Source organism: Misgurnus anguillicaudatus, chromosome 18, assembly GCF_027580225.2.
Source record: "Misgurnus anguillicaudatus chromosome 18, ASM2758022v2, whole genome shotgun sequence".
NCBI lineage: Eukaryota > Metazoa > Chordata > Actinopteri > Cypriniformes > Cobitidae > Misgurnus > Misgurnus anguillicaudatus.
Window position 1 is genome coordinate 5,974,684 of NC_073354.2, and position 19,386 is coordinate 5,994,069.

A 19,386-nucleotide genomic window follows, 5' to 3' on the forward strand; every position below is an offset into this window, starting at 1 on the left:
GATCAGACTATGAGGACAGGGTTATACTGAGGTTACTGTAGTGATAGATGACTCCTGTATGATGTTTATTAGACAGGACACCCTCACTGTGGCTTTATTTACTCGCCAATCTCTCCTGAGATGCCCTCTCGAGACCATTAGTGTTAAACACAGCAGATGACTTCCAATTTTTACTGGATGAATAGTAGTCTAATAAAATGTGTACTTGTTGTGATGATGGATTGGCGTTAAACTCGTTGCCACTATTTGGTGCCATTACAAATTATGGGTTAATTTAAATTTTTGGTTTAACAATAGCTGCTACTGAGGCATTCAAGTATTCTGTATCTATGGTTAATAGCTGTATCTAGGTATAGCGTCTCTATGCCTAAAGCATCTTAAAGCTCAATATGCCGCATGACATTTCATATGAGAGTTTCATGTTTCTATGACAGCTTTTCTTTCTTACATAAGCAGTTGTTTTCCTGCAGGATCCAACAGGACCGGCTTTCTCAGCGCTCTCAAAGACAGCCCAGCTAGATATCCTTTCACTAAAGTGTATGTGGGAAGAAACTATTTCTGGATTTCACACCTCCAGAACTCAATTGCAGAAAAGCAGATCACCGACAGTGACTCTTTCTCTCTCTCTCTCTCTCTCGCTGTCTCTCTCTCTCGCTCTCTTTTCTTTGCAAAGTCTCTGTAGCTCTCCCTTTTCAGTGGATAGTAATATGTTATTAAATACGGTCTGTGGAAAGTCTGAGATTGGCTTAAGGAAGAAGAAATCTCCTCTGTAAATCTGTGACACAGTGATTTTTGTGTAGCATAGTTGAGATTAGCTTGCCGCTCACACATTTATATTTAAGCATTTGGCAGATGTTTTTATTCAAAGTGATGTAATGCATTACAAGCTATACTCAAAGTCAGCCTCCAACGTGTATTCACGAAAGCAGCACATAATACATCTGTTAAACACTGGCATTGTGCTTTAGCAATACTGTAGATATATACAGCTCTGGAAAAGTCAGATGAGATTTCGAAGCTTCCTAATATTGTTAAGGAGTCCCCAATAAAACGTTTAAATGCATGCAAGGTAAGTGGTTATTTTCTCAAAATATAAATGTAATATTACCTCATTTCTCCAAACGATTTGTGCGAAGGCATTCAAACCCTAAACCCTGCCTTTCGGTGGACATACCAAATATTAAAGTGGATAAAAACAGTACTGACTTCACCTGAAATTTGTTGTGCTAAGAGCAACCATCATTATCAAATTAAATCATGTTTTGGAGACCAAAAAATAACAATATTTTCTGATCTGTCAGGTGTTTTAATCATTTTGGCCTCCACTGTATCTCGCAAAATTAGACTTATGAGGTGTCATGAAACATTTTGATTAGAAAAAGTAAATGCAAAGTAAGAGTATCACAATAAGAAGCATAGAGTTACAAACATACTATTTTGCACATGATTTCAAATGACATCATACAAACCAATTTTGTTGTTTTTTTTCATATTGAAGGGGAAAAATTTCATTACCGCAACGTGTCCACGGCTGGATTTGGGTTCTTTGACATGGAAATATTTATAAATAAAAAATCTTAAAAATAAAAAGCTTCAGTGCATGTTATACTATAAACATTTACAGTAAAGAAACATGTGGTATTTGGTGATTATTGGTAAATGCAGAGACAATAATAAGGAACATAAATGTGTCCAAGACAAATTTTCTCATCCTCCACAACAATTTTCAATCATTCTTTAAGCTCTCAATGAACTAACATTTTCAAAAAAAACTTGTTGGAAGGGACATAATTTACTGAGACACTCAAGATTGCTACCGGGTAAGCAGTATTATTTAATTATTTTTTCTATCCAGATAAAAGTTGAAATTTATAGGAAATATTTATTAAATCCTCTAAAAATAATGCTTATAGTAAGTTCAGACCTTAATCTTATATGTGCAAAAAAAATGGCTTCAAGGGCTTTTAAAAAATTCTGATGCTGGACACAGATTTCATGAGAATGGACACTGGATTTCGTGAGAATCACCCATATATGAGAGAGACGGATAGACAAAAAGGCAAAAAAAAAAGTTTTATAAGGGTGTTTGTGTTTTTGCTGTGAGACAGGACCCAAGCAGTAATTGAGAAATAATTTCCTGCATGTCTGCATCTCTCTGTCTTTATGTAAACCTAGAGCTATTTAATGTCCATTAACACAAGCCAGCAGTTTTCCTAATGCTTTATATCTGTGGTGTTGATCCAGATTTGTGTTTTCCTTAACATTTGCACTGTTCTGGAGGTGGTGGTGTGCTTTTTCTCTGTCTGGTCTATTGTAGGTCTGTCAGGGTTTCATACTTACCTGATCAGCTCCAACCAGACCACCAATGAAGATGTGAGTGTTACTCTTTCTATTGATCTCGTTTCAGTAGTTCAAACTCGCTGTTGTTACAAAAGTGAATTTACATCATCATAAAAGCCAGACATTATGATCTTATTTCTGTCTGACTGTATTAAGAGTGTTGTTCATCTCTGTGGCTCTCTCAGTATCTCGCTGTCTGCTCTCATGTTGCCATTTTGTCTAGTTCTCAATGTTTACATGAATGTTTCAGATCAAAGGTTCATGGTCATCCAAACGAGGCAAAGGGAACTACAATCCCTACAGCTACGGAAACTTCATCACTAACTGCTGCGCTGCACTGTGTGGACCTCTGCCGCCGAGGTAAACACAAGACCACTTCATATGTTCACTGTTTTATTATCTGCCTCTGTATAGATAGATACTTTAGATAGAAATAGATATGGACGGATAGACAGACAGACAAAGAGAGAGAGAGACAAACAGACAGATAGAGAGAGAGAGAGAGAGAGAGAGAGAGCTGGAGAGAGAGAGACAAACGGAGAGAGACAGACAGACAGAGAGAGACAGACAGACGGAGAGAGAGAGACGGACAGACAAACGGAGAGAGAGAGACGGACAGACAGACGGAGAGAGACAGAGGGACAGACAGACGGAGTGAGACAGACGGACAGACAGACGGAGAGAGACAGACAGACGGAGAGAGACAGACAGACGGAGAGAGACAGACAGACAGACGGAGAGACAGACAAATGTAGAGAGACAGACAGACAGAGGGAGAGAGACAGACAGTTAGACGGAGAGAGACGGACAGAAGGACGGAGAGAGAGACAGACGGACAGAGAGACAGACAGACAGACGGACAGACAGACGGAGACAGACAGATGGAGAGAGAGAGAGAGAGAGAGAGAGAGAGAGAGAGAGAGAGAGAGGCAGACAGACAGACAGACAGATGGAGAGAGACAGACAGACGGAGAGACAGACAGACGGAGAGAGACAGACAGACAGACAGACGGAGAGAGACAGACAGACAGACGGACGGAGAGAGACGGACGGACGGAGAGAGACGGACGGACGGAGAGAGATGGACAGACGGACGGACGGAGAGAGATGGACAGAAGGACAAAGAGAGAGAGAGAGAGAGAGAGAGAGAGAGAGGCAGACAGACAGACAGACAGATGGAGAGAGACAGACAGACGGAGAGACAGACAGACGGAGAGAGACAGACAGACAGACAGACGGAGAGAGACAGACAGACAGACGGACGGAGAGAGAGACAGACGGACGGAGAGAGAGACGGACGGAGAGAGAGAGACATATAGACAGACGGAGAGAGACAGATGGACAGAGAGAGAGAGAGAGAGAGAGAGAGAGAGAGAGAGAGAGGCAGACAGACAGACAGACAGATGGAGAGAGACAGACGGAGAGAGACAGACAGACAGACTGACAGAGAGAGAAAGACAGACAGCCAGATGGAGAGAGACAGACAGATGGAGAGAGAGACGGACAGCCAGACGGAGAGAGAGACAGACAGATGGATGGATGGATGGATGGATGGATGGATGGATGGATGGATGGATGGATGGATGGATGGATGGATGGATGGATGGATGGATGGATGGATGGATGGATAGATAGATAGATAGATAGATAGATAGATGGGTGGATAGATAGATAGATGGGTGGATAGATAGATAGATGGGTGGATAGATAGATAGATGGGTGGATAGATAGATGGGTGGATAGGTGGATAGATGGGTGGATAGATAGGGGAATGGATAGAGAGGGGGGGATGTATAGGGATATAGGGGATGGATAGGGAAATATGGGGATGAATAGATGGATGGATAGGGGGATGAATGGGTGAATGGAATAGATGGATAGATATGAAAATGGATAGAGAGATAGACATGGAGAATGACAGACAGACAGATAGATACATATAAACTATAGATGAATAGATAGATATAAAATGGATAGAGAGATAGGGGGATGGATAGATGGATGGATGGATGGATGGATGGATGGATGGATGGATGGATGGATGGATGGGTGATAGAATGGATGGATGATGGATGGATGGATAGGGGAATGGATGGGTAGATTGGATAGATGGATGGATGGGTGGATATATATGGAGATGGATAGAGAAACAGAAAGACAGATATAAACTATAGATGAATAGATAGATAGATATAAGATATTGATGGATGTATAGGGAGATTGATGGATCAGCCAATCAATATACAGCTATAGACGGTTTCATCAGACGGACGTGCTGGTCCGAACTTTACTTCCGGTTTCTATTTGTTTAATGGTCTGACAAGTTGCTAAAACTGAACTCTTGAACAAATGCCTCGTCGAAAATACCAAATGTTTTGGTTTCCTAGGTAATCTACGTCTTGCTTATTTTGCTTGTTTTATAAATAAACTACTTTAAAAGGACTTTGTTGTTATTTATTCTTAGCAGAGTTTACAGGAAGTTATGCATTGACCACGAAAGCCACTTGTTTATGTTGTTACTGCTGAAACCATCTATTGAGATATATAGATACAGACAGACAGATAGTTTGGGAGATATAGATGGATGAATGGACGGATCAGTCATATATTCCATGTGTAAAGAACCTTCATATACAGTGCTTACTATACATATATAGAATACTGCAAAAGTTTCTTTCTCCCTTCAAAATTGTGTGCCTTGCATTCATTTTATTTCTCTATCAAAGATTTTAATTTGCCAGTTCACAGAATGAAGTCTCTTTTTTTAAATAAGATATCTATCAACATGAACTCCATCTGAAAATCATTACCCAGGCACTATATACAGTATCAGCTTGTATTGTGCTGATCTCGTAAAACGAATATTGACCTCAGCAGTTCTCTCCACCATCGGCTTTCTTACTCAGGAAGTGTGAATCTGTTGGATCACGGAAGTATATTCCTGAATTGGTTCAGATGGTGTCTGCTGACGTCAAAACACTCTCACACACCCACACCAGAGCTCGATACGCCATTAATGAGTTTCACATGGAGCCAGGAACACAAAGCAGAAGTGGGCACAGCATCGCTCGCTGCCATCTGCTCTGTGTGTGTGGGTCTGTTCGGTCGGAGGAGGACTCCGCCGGTTCCTCCACCCACGCGTTTTGACTCATCATCTGAATGAATTATCTTGTTCCTATCTCTCTGCAGTTTGATTGACAGAAGAGGGTTTGTCCAACCAGATACCCCACAGCCTGTGACCCAGGCTAACGGTAACAGCGCCTGTCCGTCCAGTCAGGTTCAGAGTCATATGGTAGGTCGACTGTACTCTGTCCTCTTTCCGTGTGTATGTATGTGTGTGTGTCCATCTGTTGTCATTCATTGTAATGGAGTTGTACAAACCACAGCAAGCTTTTTAGTATAGTAAGAATGATAGGGCATAAAGTGATTTGAAATATGGCTAGGGTCAATTATCTTATTGCGTTGGGTCAGAACTGGATGAACCCATTATATTTGACCCAGCAATGGGTTAAAGCAACCCACATGGGTTAAATCATAACCCAACGGGCTGGGTTTGTCCATTTTAACCCAACGCTGGAGTGTATGGATTAAGAACAGATAATTGAATCACAACAAGTCCAGTCCTCTGAATGTGTGTTTGAATATGTTTTTGTGTTCCTGTAGTGCAGTGCTTCTCAAACTTTTCGCCGTGACCTTAGACCAGATTTGAATTAAACATAACACAATTGAATATAAAATGTAATGCTAAATTGCATCTAATTTATGATGATTATGATGCATTTCAAAAATGTCAAAATTGGCCCGTCCCCAGTTTGAGAACTGCTGTAGTGGATGTTGCATCTGTTCAGTATAACACAGTGATGTTTTACATTAGAAATGTTTTTTTTTAATGGCACAAAGGAAATACAACAAAAAACTATCATTTTGAGTAAATCGCTTTGCTGTTTTCCTCACCTTTGTTAGTTGCTTTAAAGGAACACTCCATGTTCATAAAAGATAAATTCTGATCATTTACTCACCCCCATGTCATCCAAGATGTTGATTTCTTTTATTGTTCAGTCGAGAAGCGTTTTTTGAGGAAAACATTCCAGGATTTTTCTCCATATAGTGGACTTTGTTGGACCTCAACAGTTTACAGTTTCAATGCAGTTTAAAATTGCAGTTTCAAAATGATCCCAAATGAGGCATAGGGGTCTAGTCTAGAAAAACAATTGTCATTTTCGACAAAAAAAGTACTTTTAAACCACAAATTCTCATCTTGCACTCCATGACGTATATGAAACTACCGCCCCAGTGTTTACAAGTGTGAATAAAGAGGAGCGTTCAGATGATGTTGTATGAGAAATTATACTAATTAATGTCTGTGTGTGTCACTTAATAGTTTAAAATGATCGCAAGTGTGCCTTTCACATATGTAACACATGACCTTTTGATGTGATTGCGTAATACATAAGGTCGCGCTGGCGCATCACACGGCTGGTGCAGGACAGGAAGTTGTGGCTTAAAAGTACCGTTTTTATTTTTTTTATTTGCAAAAATGAGGATGGTTTTGCTAGATAAGACCCTTAAGGGCTGGGTATACCTTTTTTCAGCGTCCGGGTTGCGCGCACACACGTCTGCGCAGCTTTTCAAGTATAGACCGTTTCATCAGGGGCACATGCGGTTACGCGATAAGCGTCTGATACGAACTTTACTTCCGGTTTCTGTTGGTTTATGGTCTGACTAGTAGCTGAAACTGAACTCTTAAACAAATACCTCGTCGAAAATAACAAATGTTTTGGGTTCCTATGTAATCTACATGTTGTTTATTTTGCTTTTTATATAAATAAACTACTTTAAAGACACACTATGCAGTTATTTTACCTTAATATAACAGCTTCAAAGTTATTTCAGTGGTAAACAAAGTCATAGTAGGGCGAATCATCCTTCTGTTGAAGCTCGGGGAGGACGCTGCTAGCAAAACCAGCAATGCAAGCTTGAGAGAACCGCCCCTGACAAATCTAGCGAGAATCACGACTTGCTTTACGGGAACAATGTCACACACGTTAGGCTTGTTCGACTTCGCGTGGCGCTGCAAGAACCGACCGCCGGATGACGTCAAAGTACCGCGAGAATGATCCGAGACGGCACTTTGACGTCATCCGGCTGTCGGTTCTTGCAGCGCTGCATGAAGTCGATCAAGCCTATAACAACAACTGCACACGCGAATTTGAGACGTGAGGCTAAACGATTTAAAAGTTAAGAAAGTACATTCGGAAGTGAGTAGGAAAAGGAAAAGAGAATCTGACCGCGTTAGGAACCGGACAAGAGTCCCACACGGTCAGGTTTTTACTCGTTGGCGTGAGCTAAAAGACAGCACTGGAGGGATGCTGATCTGGCGATCTTGTTGATGGACTAGAAAGTAAATCTCTTATTTGTAAATTTGTTTGCGGTCTATGTTGTATGTTGTTGCGCTTGCTTGTAGTATGTCATGCGATTATCATGACAACAGTTGTCAATATCTCACATAATTATCAGGACATAAATAAGCCTAAAGGTTTTAAATAGTGTAAACATGTACAATTTGCAAACTATTATGATAAATAGCAATAATCATGTATAGTGACATTATAACGAACAACGTTATGAAATAATGCAACGTACACAATTAACTTTGTCATGGCATTTTGTAATGTTTAATTGTGATTAAGCTGCAATCATGTAAAAACGTTATAAGCCAGCAAACACGGTACTTTATTATTATTATATGCACTCTACACTTGGAATAAACTTCTTATTATCCTATTAACATCATCTGTAGTTTAGTAGACTATGCAGTAGCCTAATATTTGTATGAAATTGTGAAACATTACCTGGTCATTATCATCGGAGTACTAGAGTGGGAAATTACGACAGTTGCAAGTATTCTCCAGCGACTCTAGGGGTCGCTGTTTGACAAAAACGCTGACAATGCATAGAGCGGCTTTAAAAGGACTTCGTTGTTATTTATTCTTTGCAGAGTTTACGAGAAGTTACATGATGACCACGAAAGTCCCGTGTTTATGTCTATACTCATCGTGGCTACGCGCAGATGGCCGCATTCGACACATCCCACCATATAAATTACTTCTTTTATTTCAAATTATTACTCTACCAGGCCGTCAGGGCAGCACTGATTCACAACATTTACAGTACATTAAAAAATTAGGATAGATGAAGAAAATAGCGACTGCACCATTGCAAACACAGTTTAGAACAAACAACAAGAAAACAAAAAACAGGAATCAAACATTATGGTGACAAAAATGCTCCACAGCTTTCTGTTCTTGGAAGAAGAAGATAGAAGAAGAAAAGATGATGGTGTGTGTGCAAATGCTGTCTATTGCCGTTATGTAATTGTTTGGAGTGTACTGTTTTATCTCAACATTTTCACACGTATGCGCTGTCGTATGCGAACTTTCCGTGTGGTCTAAAATTTTTGGGCAGCACGCGGACAGTGCGCGCGGATGACTGCGGACACTTCTGATGACGAAAGTGACGTCATGCGAACGTCCCTAGTATTCGTTCGTCTTTATGCCATGGTTGGGATCGTTTAGAGCCATTTGAAGCTGCATTGAAACCGTTAAAGGCGCTCTAAGCGAATCTGTGTGACGTTACTTTTTGTTGATGTTTGAACTGTTTTCAAACAAACGGAGCGTAGCTAACTCTTCCCCCTCCCTTCCGTGCTTTCATGAACGCGCCCAACCCCCACCCCCAATCCTTCTTGTTGTTTATTGGTTAGAACACTTTGTTATGGTTTCTGTTTGTAGGTTTGGCCACTTTGTGTTTATTGCAGTTTGTTGAGCCTGAGCTGTCTACAGAGATCACGTTTTTTACAGTTTGATCAGCGGACAGGCAGCAAGCAGATAGTGAGGAGATGTTTGCTGTATGTAACAAAAAAATGTTATGGTCTAAAAACTTGAATTCGCTTGGAGCACCTTTAACTGTTGAGGTCTAATAAAGTCCACTATATGGAGAAAAATCTTTTCGACTGAAGAAAGAAAGACTTAGACATCTTGGATGACATGGGGGTGAGTGGATGATCGGGATTTTTTTTTAATGAAAGTTAAGTAATCCTTTGAAAAATGCATGTGCTAAATACCTAAATATGTAAATACCTTGATGATTCTAAAAATTGTTGTCTGTTACTGTCTTTCTTTCTTTAAATGTCTGATCTGCGCAGCTTGACACTTTTAATTTTTCCTAATATGATAACCAAAACCTTCTTTTATTAACCCAGTGCTCCAAAACAAGACATTTTTCAAAAACAAATAGCAAATTTGTGACAATGATTTTAAAATTTAGTTGTCATTAAGACAGAATGAAAGATATATATACCTACACTCACCTAAAGGATTATTAGGAACACCATACTTATACTGTGTTCGACCCCCTTTCACCTTCAGAACTGGCTTAATTCTACATGGCATTGATTCAACAAGGTGCTGAAAGCATTCTTTAGAAATGTTGACCTATATTGATAGGATAGCATCTTGCAGTTGATGGAGATTCGTGGGATGCACATCCAGGGCACGACGCTCCCGTTCCACCACATCCCAAAGATGCTCTATTGGGTTGAGATCTGGTGACTGTGGGGGCCATTTTAGTACAGTGAACTCATCGTCATGTTCAAGAAACCAATTTGAAATGATTTGAGCTTTGTGACATGGTGCATTATCTTGCTGGAAGTAGCCATCAGAGGATGAGTACATGGTGTCATAAAGGTATGGACATGGTCAGAAACAATGCTCAGGTAGGCCGTGGCATTTAAACGGTGCCCAATTGGCACTAAGGGGCCTAAAGTGTGCCAAGAAAACATCCCCCACACCATTACACAATTGCATTAATGAGAAATTGAACAGGTGTTCCTAATAGTTCTTTAGGTGAGTGTGTATATATATATACACACACCATTTGATCACAAATTGATGTAAAAAATGGTAAAGAAATGACTTATAGAGCCCAAAAACCTTCACATGCACCACAACTTTCACATTGTCACAAATGTGTATCTGATTTTAATGTATCGACGTCTATTTCAATGTCAATCTGGAGCTTTGTGACTTCTTTTTCTGTAACATTCTTACATCTCTTTGTCTGACTTTCTGCCACCTATCCTCTCTTTCTCTCGCTGTCCTCCCAGTGTGCTCAGGACCAGTGCATTCAGAGCACCAAATTCGTTTTGCAGGCCGCCACCAACCCGCTCCTCCACAGCCAGCCTGTCATTCTGAGCGGAGGCCCCACCCTCCAGGCCAAAACCTCTTTGGGAGGACCGTGCTCCACTCTGGGGCCGTCTCAGCCCACGCTGCCCTCCTCTATCCCCGGCCTTAGCTGCGGAGGAGAGCTGATGGCCCTGCGGGACTCAGAGATTCACTGCCATCATCATCTGCACCATCAGCACTTCATCAGCCCAGAAGAGACGCCGTCCCCGCCCGCACCGCTGCCCTGCGCCACCCATCTGGGTCACCACGTCCACCCGGCACAGCTCTTTGATCCGGTCAGCCAAGACTCGCTCCATGAGGATTCTGTGCGGGGTTTGGTGAAGCTCAGCTCGGTGTGAGCTGTTTCTAAGACCTTGCTGCCAGAAAGCCATACTTTTAATAGTTCGATGGAGACGTCTTGTGAAGATGCAAGCAGTGGGTCATAACCGAGCTGTATTACGATTGTGGATTTATAGAGAGTAACATTGACTGCCTCTTTTAATGGTTTTGGGTCCGGAAGTATTTTTCCTGTTTATCTTCTCCATAGGCATTTCAAGCCAAACCAGCCTGCTTTAAGAGTAAAAAAAGCGTACTTTAATGGTGTACATAATCTTGAAACTCTTATCTTATACATTCAGTTTGTCTATGAAGAAAATCTATGGGATTTTTACATCTGGAACCCAACAGTGTAGGCACAAGGTGGTCGACTTTCATGAGCTGTCAGTCAGCCCATAGGTGGGATCATTCGTATGAACAGTGTTCCCGTGTGACTCTATCTGTTCATTCGTGGTTCTCAAATATTATCCGAGCTGTTGGGACGACTGGGAATCACAGCAGTCTTTTGTCTGTTTGTACAGCCTGTGATTCAAATCTTCACAAAGTCGGACACGTTAGAGACACAGAACTTGAATGCAACGTCACTGCCTTCTTTCTCTGGGGATCTGTCGACAACATTAGTGGTATTATCTATGATAATTATGCTTTCGTTAAATATTCGGATATGTATTGCATCAAATCTTAATCAGATGCCAACCTTATGGTCATGTGATTATGTGCCAAAAAAAACGGTTTACTGGTTTTCAGCAAAAATTGAATATTGTGGATGTTAATAAATTCACACATTTTTAAGGAAGCACTGAGAGTGACTCATTTTGTTTGTTTACTAAAAAATGAAGATAAATCAGATCTGGGGTACATGGTACAAGGTTAATCCCACTGTTAAGTCAACATAATGTTATTGGTTACATTGGGAGACATTTCATAGAGCATTATTGGTGCATTGTGTTAATTATAGGAGGACCTATTGGCAGAAATGCAATATGATATACAATCAGTGGTTTGTAAAGACCTTACACAATGAAATGTTATATTTTTATCTACATATAAACAGTGTAGGTCCCCTTAAATAGAAGTCACCATTTTGCACATTTTTACTTGATATACAAAAATCTTTATCTTTATAAACACTTAAAAACATCGCAGGGTACTCAACTGTGCTTTTTTGAGACACCATTTATTTGAATACATTAAAAATCTATTAAGGTATTTTTGGTGTTTAGTATACTTTATTCAAGTGCCAGATTTTCTAATTAGTATATTTGTAGTGTATAACTTTTAAACTTTTATGCAGATGTACTTGAATATTCTAAAAATATATTTCAATACTAGCAAGTATACTTTATTTTTACCTGGGTTGTGTGAGAAGCTCTATGGGCTCTTTGTTGTATTTTATGGGAACATTAGTAGACTACAGTCATAATGGATTATTACAAACTAAATGTTAGTACATACACTATAGTATATTACATAAATATATTTCCTTTCCCGTGCAGACACAAAAACTGAATATGACATAAAAACATTTACTTAATAGCCGATAGGCTTAAGCTATTAACCATGATTATATCAACTGTAATTTGCATGATTTAAACAAAAGTTATTAAAGAAAATTTGTGTAGTCCAAATTGAGAAGATAATATTTTTGGTCCATTTTCCTGAAAGAGATATTACATAACAAATGCATTTATAAGGGATAGATTGAAAGTTTTTTTAAATTGAATTTTGTGTAAACATTTTATATTGACTGTCAGTCTGATATAAAATGAGTTGCTAATTGGCGTGGACTGTATATTCAGTTTATTCATCAAACAGGAAATGTAAAGTCAAGTGCATTGCATTATGGGATACAGCAGTATACAGTTAACATTTCCAAAAACTTTTTAGTGCCCTCTAGTGGATAACATTATTTGTGAGATTTCTAAAATTCAACATTAGTGCATGTAATGGAAACAGATTGTCATACAGGTAAATATTATACAATGAATTCATATATTTATATAGTACACTGTGAATATTTTATACAATTATATTTTCAAATGAAAAACAACACCACATTAAATGTAGGCTATCTGAACTTTATTAAAGGTGCCAAAGAATGCATGTAAGTAGTTAGTTAAATTGTTCTCTGATATCTACATAGAAGGTTTGTGGCTTTGTTAAGTGCAAAAATTATCTAGAGATGGTTTTACACAGAGGCGTCATGCCCATTCAAACTAAGGGGGCACGTGCCCCCCTGGTTTTTTTGAGCCAATGGATTTTGCATCCAACCTCAAAATCAAATAAGCGTCCATTAATCTGTTATTTGACTTTTAATCTATTTAATATGCACACTATTATACATTCTGTGCTGCATCCTTGTCACTTTTCGGAGATTTTCGCCGTTTTGATAGTGTTTTGATCATGTTACATTCTGGCAGCAGCTGATGCTGCACTCAGCACAGTCGCAGACGTCATCAGCGTCTTGGCGCGCGCACACGAGCTCTCTCCTGTTGCTGGCTTGCTGCTGCATTTGGCTATCTGAGGAAGTAAAACGTGTTAGAAACGCTCACAACATTTCCAAACCCCAGTACAGTAATGTGCAGTTAACCTCCTCCGTGTAGAAAATGTATGGTTTTAAATGTGACCGTTTCAACGTTATATTAGTAGAGATTCATCTTCTTGGCACAACGCCAAAGTTCGCCTGAGTTCACGCGGGCGCGGAATCTCACATGCTCACATATTAGGTATGTGACAAAAATATATAAATACTAGAAAATTCATATATAATTATAGCCATATGATAGATAATAAAAAGAAATTTAACATGGTTTTTAAATTATTAAAATCGGATAATTATTAAGAAAGTTATGGAATTTTTTAACTCGAAAATTAGGGGGCATTTTTGTACCCAATTAAAACGATAAAACTATGAAAAACTGTGACCTCTTCCGCTTGACCAAACACTTTAAAATATCATAACTTTCTCATTTCTTGGTCCTTTGCATAATTCAAACACCACATTGTAGGCAATTAAAAGCCCAACAAGATTAAGATGACATCTTTTTAAAAGATATATAAATAAATGTTATTATTTTTGATTAACCACTAATTAATGAAACCGAGAGCATCAATCCACGCATATCTTTCCATATGAAATCAATGCGCTCTCAAATAAAAGCTATATTTTTATATATTAAAGAAACATTTAATTGTTTCTTTAATATTTCTTAATTGACTAATAATGCTGGCGAGCAATTTAAATGGTCAGATATTATTAATACATTAATTGATGATTATGTTATTTATCATTAATAAATCAATAAATGCATGCATGTTGCATGCATGTATTTATTTATATGTTTAACAAAATTATGCCAGTAATGTAATCTAGAGATTCTAATCCTTCGTTCTGTATGATTACTTTGAAAAATAATGCACGGATTGATGAAAACGGAGAAGTTTTGGAAGCCAATGATTGAATGGGCGATTCTGCTTTTGACAACAACGTCACTTGCGGATCTTAAAAAAGCACATGCGAATGTTACAATCAATCCCAAACTTCACCTAATTCAAGTTAAATGTATATTCTATCAAAAGTATTTGGTTTGAAACAAAAAAAAAAACTCGCCTTCATAGAGGATTTCAATGCCAAACACGAGAGAAATTTTGCTTCGCTTATAACTTTCTTCTTACGACAGCTATCTTGGAAATTCGAACGTGAGAATCAACGTGAGGAAGTAATTTATGTCACTAGTATATGGGCTTTAGAGGTATTCACAAAGCAAAGATATGACAGATTTCCTAAATCACCAACGCGTCTGGCGCTGAATACCTGCTGGGACCACAGCCGTGGGAACAAAGCGCGCGTGCGTATTACGTCATTTTGTCACATACCTACACATATGAGGTAAAATTTAATGCAAAAATCCGTTCCTCTAATAATTTTATCTAAACATATTTTTTTTAAATCATTATTGAACATTAAAATCAATCACGTGTCTATAGCTTATGTATGGAAGCCCATTTCCGCCACATAAGAAAAAAAATCATGCTCTGATAAATCATAATTATGAGTTTAAAAGTCATAATTATGACTTTAAAAGTCGAAATTATGAGATAAAAAGTCGAAATTATGAGATAAAAAGTCAAAATTATGAGATAAAAAGTCATAATTATGAGATAAAAAGTCATAATTATGAGATAAAAAGTCAAAATTATGAGTTTAAAAGTCATAATTATGAGATAAAAAGTCAAAATTATGACTTCAAAAGTCATAATTATGAGATAAAAAGTCGAAATTATGACTTTAAAAGTCATAATTATGAGATAAAAAGTCGAAATTATGAGATAGAAAGTCAAAATTATGACTTTAAAAGTCATAATTATGAGATAAAAAGTCAAAATTATGACTTTAAAAGTCATAATTATGAGATAAAAAGTCATAATTATGAGATGATAAAAAGTCGAAATTATGAGTTTAAAAGTCATAATTATGAGATAAAAAGTCGAAATGATGAGATAAAAAGTCATAATTATGACTTTTTATCTCATAATTTCGACTTTTGATCTCATAATTATGACTTTAAAAGTCATAATTTTGACTTTTTATCTCATAATTATGACTTTTATCTCATAATTTCGACTTTTTATCTCATAATTATGACTTTAAAAGTCATAATTTCGACTTTTTATCTCATAATTATGACTTTTTATCTCATAATTATGACTTTAAAAGTCATAATTTTGACTTTAAAAGTCATAATTATGAGATAAAAAGTCATAATTTCGACTTTTTATCATCTCATAATTATGACTTTTAAAGTCATAATTTCGATTTTTTTATCTCATAATTATGAATTTAAAGTCATAATTTCGACTTTTTATCTCATAATTATGACTTTTTAATCTCATAATTATGACTTTAAAAGTCATAATTTCGACTTTTTATCTCATAATTATGACTTTAAAAGTCATAATTTCGACTTTTAAAGTCATAATTATGATTTATCAGAACGTGATTTTTTTTCTTATGTGGCGGAAATGGGCTTCCATACTTATGTCATTTTCGTTGTTTATATACTTTATGGATTTAAAATTACATTAATTTTATATGATAATGCAGTTGTTGTGCAAAATGCATTAATGACACAATTAAACAAGCCATTAAGACTTAAATAAATAAAACATGCCGTTTCAGATGTAAATATGATGCAAATGTGTCATTATTCCGATTGAATAGTATTTGATATTAAAGTTAGTCATCACTTTTATTTTGGAGGTTTTTGCATGAAAGCAGAGGTTTTCAGATTGTTAGAAATGTTAGTGCCATGGAAAAGACTGAAAGCTCTATAATATTTCGTTTGATGTCTGTGTATGCACAAATTTCTGTGAGCTGTTGACACTGTGCCCCCTTAAAAAAATTGGTGCATGACGCCCCTGGTTTTACATGTCTATTTACAACCCTAGATTTTGCCCCAGAATGAAATGGTCTGTTATTACCTTATTTGAAAGGGTCGTGAATAACAATGTTGAGCTCTGCTCTGATTGGCTGTTTCACAGAGCAGTTCTTTCAGTAGCTCTGTGTGTGTGTAAACAAATCTTTTGAGTCTGTATTAGACGAAAATACAGATTTTGAGGAATAATCAATTGTTTGGAGATTGTTAATGAACGTTTCTGATTGGTAAGTTTGTGTTTTTTTCAATATGGACCTGCAAAACTTAACTGTAACGTCAATAGTAGAACTTCAGTCTAAATGTTAGCATATAGCATTAACTAGCATATAGCGCTAACTCAGCAGTCAGAACTTTGTTTTTAGCATTGTAACAACATTGTACTTAATTTAATGTTGGGGGTGTACATCTGGACTGTAATGTCACAGTCAGTGTTATGTTGAGATTGGTCTGTCTTTTACATGCACAAGGTTTACATAAGAAGAAGAAAACAATTGGGTTTGAAGCTCATGATATGTCATTACCATGTACAGAACTCTTATTATTCATCTATGCCGAGATAAATACAGTTTAACATTTTACGTCACCTTTAATATTCTGCCTGTTTTCCCTCAGTTTCTTCCTAAAAAAACCCCCAAGAGGTTAAGGTTTTTTTCTTGCCAGTGTCACCTTAAATGAGGGGTTCCCAAACGTTTCAATTTGTGACCCACTCAAATAGGTATTTTCTATCCTGGGACCAACATATTTAAAGGAATTATTAGAGAACACACATTTTATTCTCAGAGTAATTTCAAATGGCCTACAAAAAAAAAAAAATCAGTGTAGCTATATTGAAAACTTATAAAAAATGTTTTGGAACCAAACTCTTCAAATAATGATTCAGGAAACTTCATTCGCTCAATGGTGATTCACAGTTTGAGTCCAAATGAATGTTTATTTAAACCCTGCTTCCAACGTAATAGTGTGAAATTAGCCGATTTAAATCTAATTTCTTAAAAGCCTGGAATTAACCTAGAATCACTTTGTAAACAAATGGCTTAAAAACAACAATACACTCACTATCACATCTGGAATCACTGTATCATAGCATCATTTACCAATACATTACAACCACTTAATATTTTCATTATATTGCTGTACTGTATGGGCCCTATGAATCCAAGCAATGCAAGGTCTCTGTAGTAAGTTTTCAAACATTTAGTTAATCCTCATAATTGTCCTGTATACGTTAAGAGTTCCTTGGGGGTAAAAATGACCCCAGAAATTAAAAGGGGTGATTACAAAAAATATACATTTTTAAAGATACAAATAATATATTATTTTTTGTTTACTTCCCATCTATACATTAGTGCTGTGTTTTGGGAGGTATGAAGTACTTTTGTACCCGTTTACCACTCAATTCCTCAACTACACCATTAGCTTGCCTGTAAAATATCAAATTTTTATGAAAAATTCACATAAATTATGATCTAAATTTGATTTAAATTGTTTTTAGATATGGATCTAGATGTTATGTGTTGAATTAAACCATTTGGTGTTTAGAAAAAAACAGTTTTATGGTTACAGTTTAGGAAATAAATCACTTCGACCAGCAGAGGCCCATAGAGACCCATTCATTTTACTGGATGTGGCCAGCTGCTCAACATCACCACTTTATTGATACATTTTGTGAATTTATGTTTATATAAACATTAGAAATGACATAAAAAAATATTATTTCAAATAGTAGAATTTTTTGTAGTTTTTGATGCATTTTGAAATGTCTGTTTTTACAAAATGCCACAGAAATTTGACTGAATGTAAGTGTGTTTGTGTCTGTGTGTGTGTCTGTTTGACTTTCTTTCTGTGTGTGTGTCTGTGTAAGTTTTACTGTGTCTTTGTGCGTGTGTGTGAGTCTGTGTTTGTGCACACCTGTGTGAGCATTTTTCATCTTTGTTTTGCATCTGTGACTGTTTTTTGCCAGATTCTGTAAAAAAAAATGCTCTCTGTGGCAGTCATACCTTTGTGTGTTTGTGTTTGTGTGTGTGTGTGTGTGTGTGTGTGTGTGTGTGTGTGATTGAGCATGTCTTTTCTATATTGCATTTGTGCTCTAGTACCAGGCCTACCTTTCTGTGTCAAAATTTTCAGACTTATTCTGGATGCATTGATTTTATTTGATGAATAACAAGAATTTTTTTTTTTTTTTGGCATTTCCCATTCATTTCAATGGGGGTCATTTTTACCCCCAAATGGCCTCTTTTGGTGAATTTTTTACACCTCTTTAGAACGACCAAATCAAGCCAAGTTTTTTTTATATGAATCTTGACAGATAATCTAGAAAAGTCACAAAATCTTATTTCACTGAGATGAAGGGAACCAAGTTTTTAAACTAAAGAAAAGTGGTTTGGGGGTAAGATTAACCCCAAGGGACATATTAGGGTTAAATAAGCCCAGTTTTCAGAATTGTCTTTTCCTCATAAATGTGCATTTGAAAATTAAATGTAAAAAATGTTTTGAGTTTTGAAGAGCTGTCCCTTCTCCATTTGTTGGGTATTATTTCATCTGATTTTGTTTCTTCGACGCTCTTCACGTCTATTTAAAGCATCAGGGCTCACATCCAAAAGGAGCATCAGCACCGGCATTAAGTGAACATAAACAGCTGTATATTTATCAGTATTTTAAAACATTAATTAAGAGGGGACTGTGCAGTTTTTTATTTGTATTTATTGCTAATGTTAAATTATAGAATGTGACAGACAACTTTATAACCAATATATTTACATTTAATACAGATGCCTGAAAAATAAAACAAGATGAGTATTAGTCTTATGATTAAAAGAAAAACTAAACATTTGGTTGCTTGTCAATAGCATAGTTGTAGTACATTGTGGTTACTGTGACAGCCGAAATACATCGGTCTATATGCAATTTTAAATAAAACTTTGATTACTGAAATACTAAAAAGCAGAATCCAGAAAAATGAAATTTGAGAATAAATAAAACGGTTTTCATGTGAGAAACTGCCCACACTAAGTTTAACTTCTCCATCTTGCCTACATTCAGACCATGTGTGTGCAACC

At 37.0% G+C, this 19,386-nt stretch overlaps 1 protein-coding gene across 2 annotated transcripts in view; it reads left to right on the forward strand.

Moving 5' to 3' along the window:
- The window catches only part of zdhhc14 (zDHHC palmitoyltransferase 14), a 31,241-nt gene extending 19,550 nt beyond the window's left edge, over nucleotides 1-11,691 (forward strand). The window contains exons 5-9 of one of the 2 annotated variants that reach the window (XM_055185890.2): nucleotides 471-519; nucleotides 2,271-2,373; nucleotides 2,591-2,700; nucleotides 5,530-5,632; nucleotides 10,547-11,691. In XM_055185890.2, the coding sequence (XP_055041865.1) occupies nucleotides 471-519; nucleotides 2,271-2,373; nucleotides 2,591-2,700; nucleotides 5,530-5,632; nucleotides 10,547-10,918 (737 nt within the window). In that variant the 3' untranslated portion in view covers nucleotides 10,919-11,691. Of the gene's footprint in view, nucleotides 1-470; nucleotides 520-2,270; nucleotides 2,374-2,590; nucleotides 2,701-5,529; nucleotides 5,633-10,501 lie in introns of both variants that reach the window. The other variant, XM_055185889.2, reaches the window with a different exon arrangement.
- The last annotated feature ends 7,695 nt before the right edge of the window (nucleotides 11,692-19,386 follow it).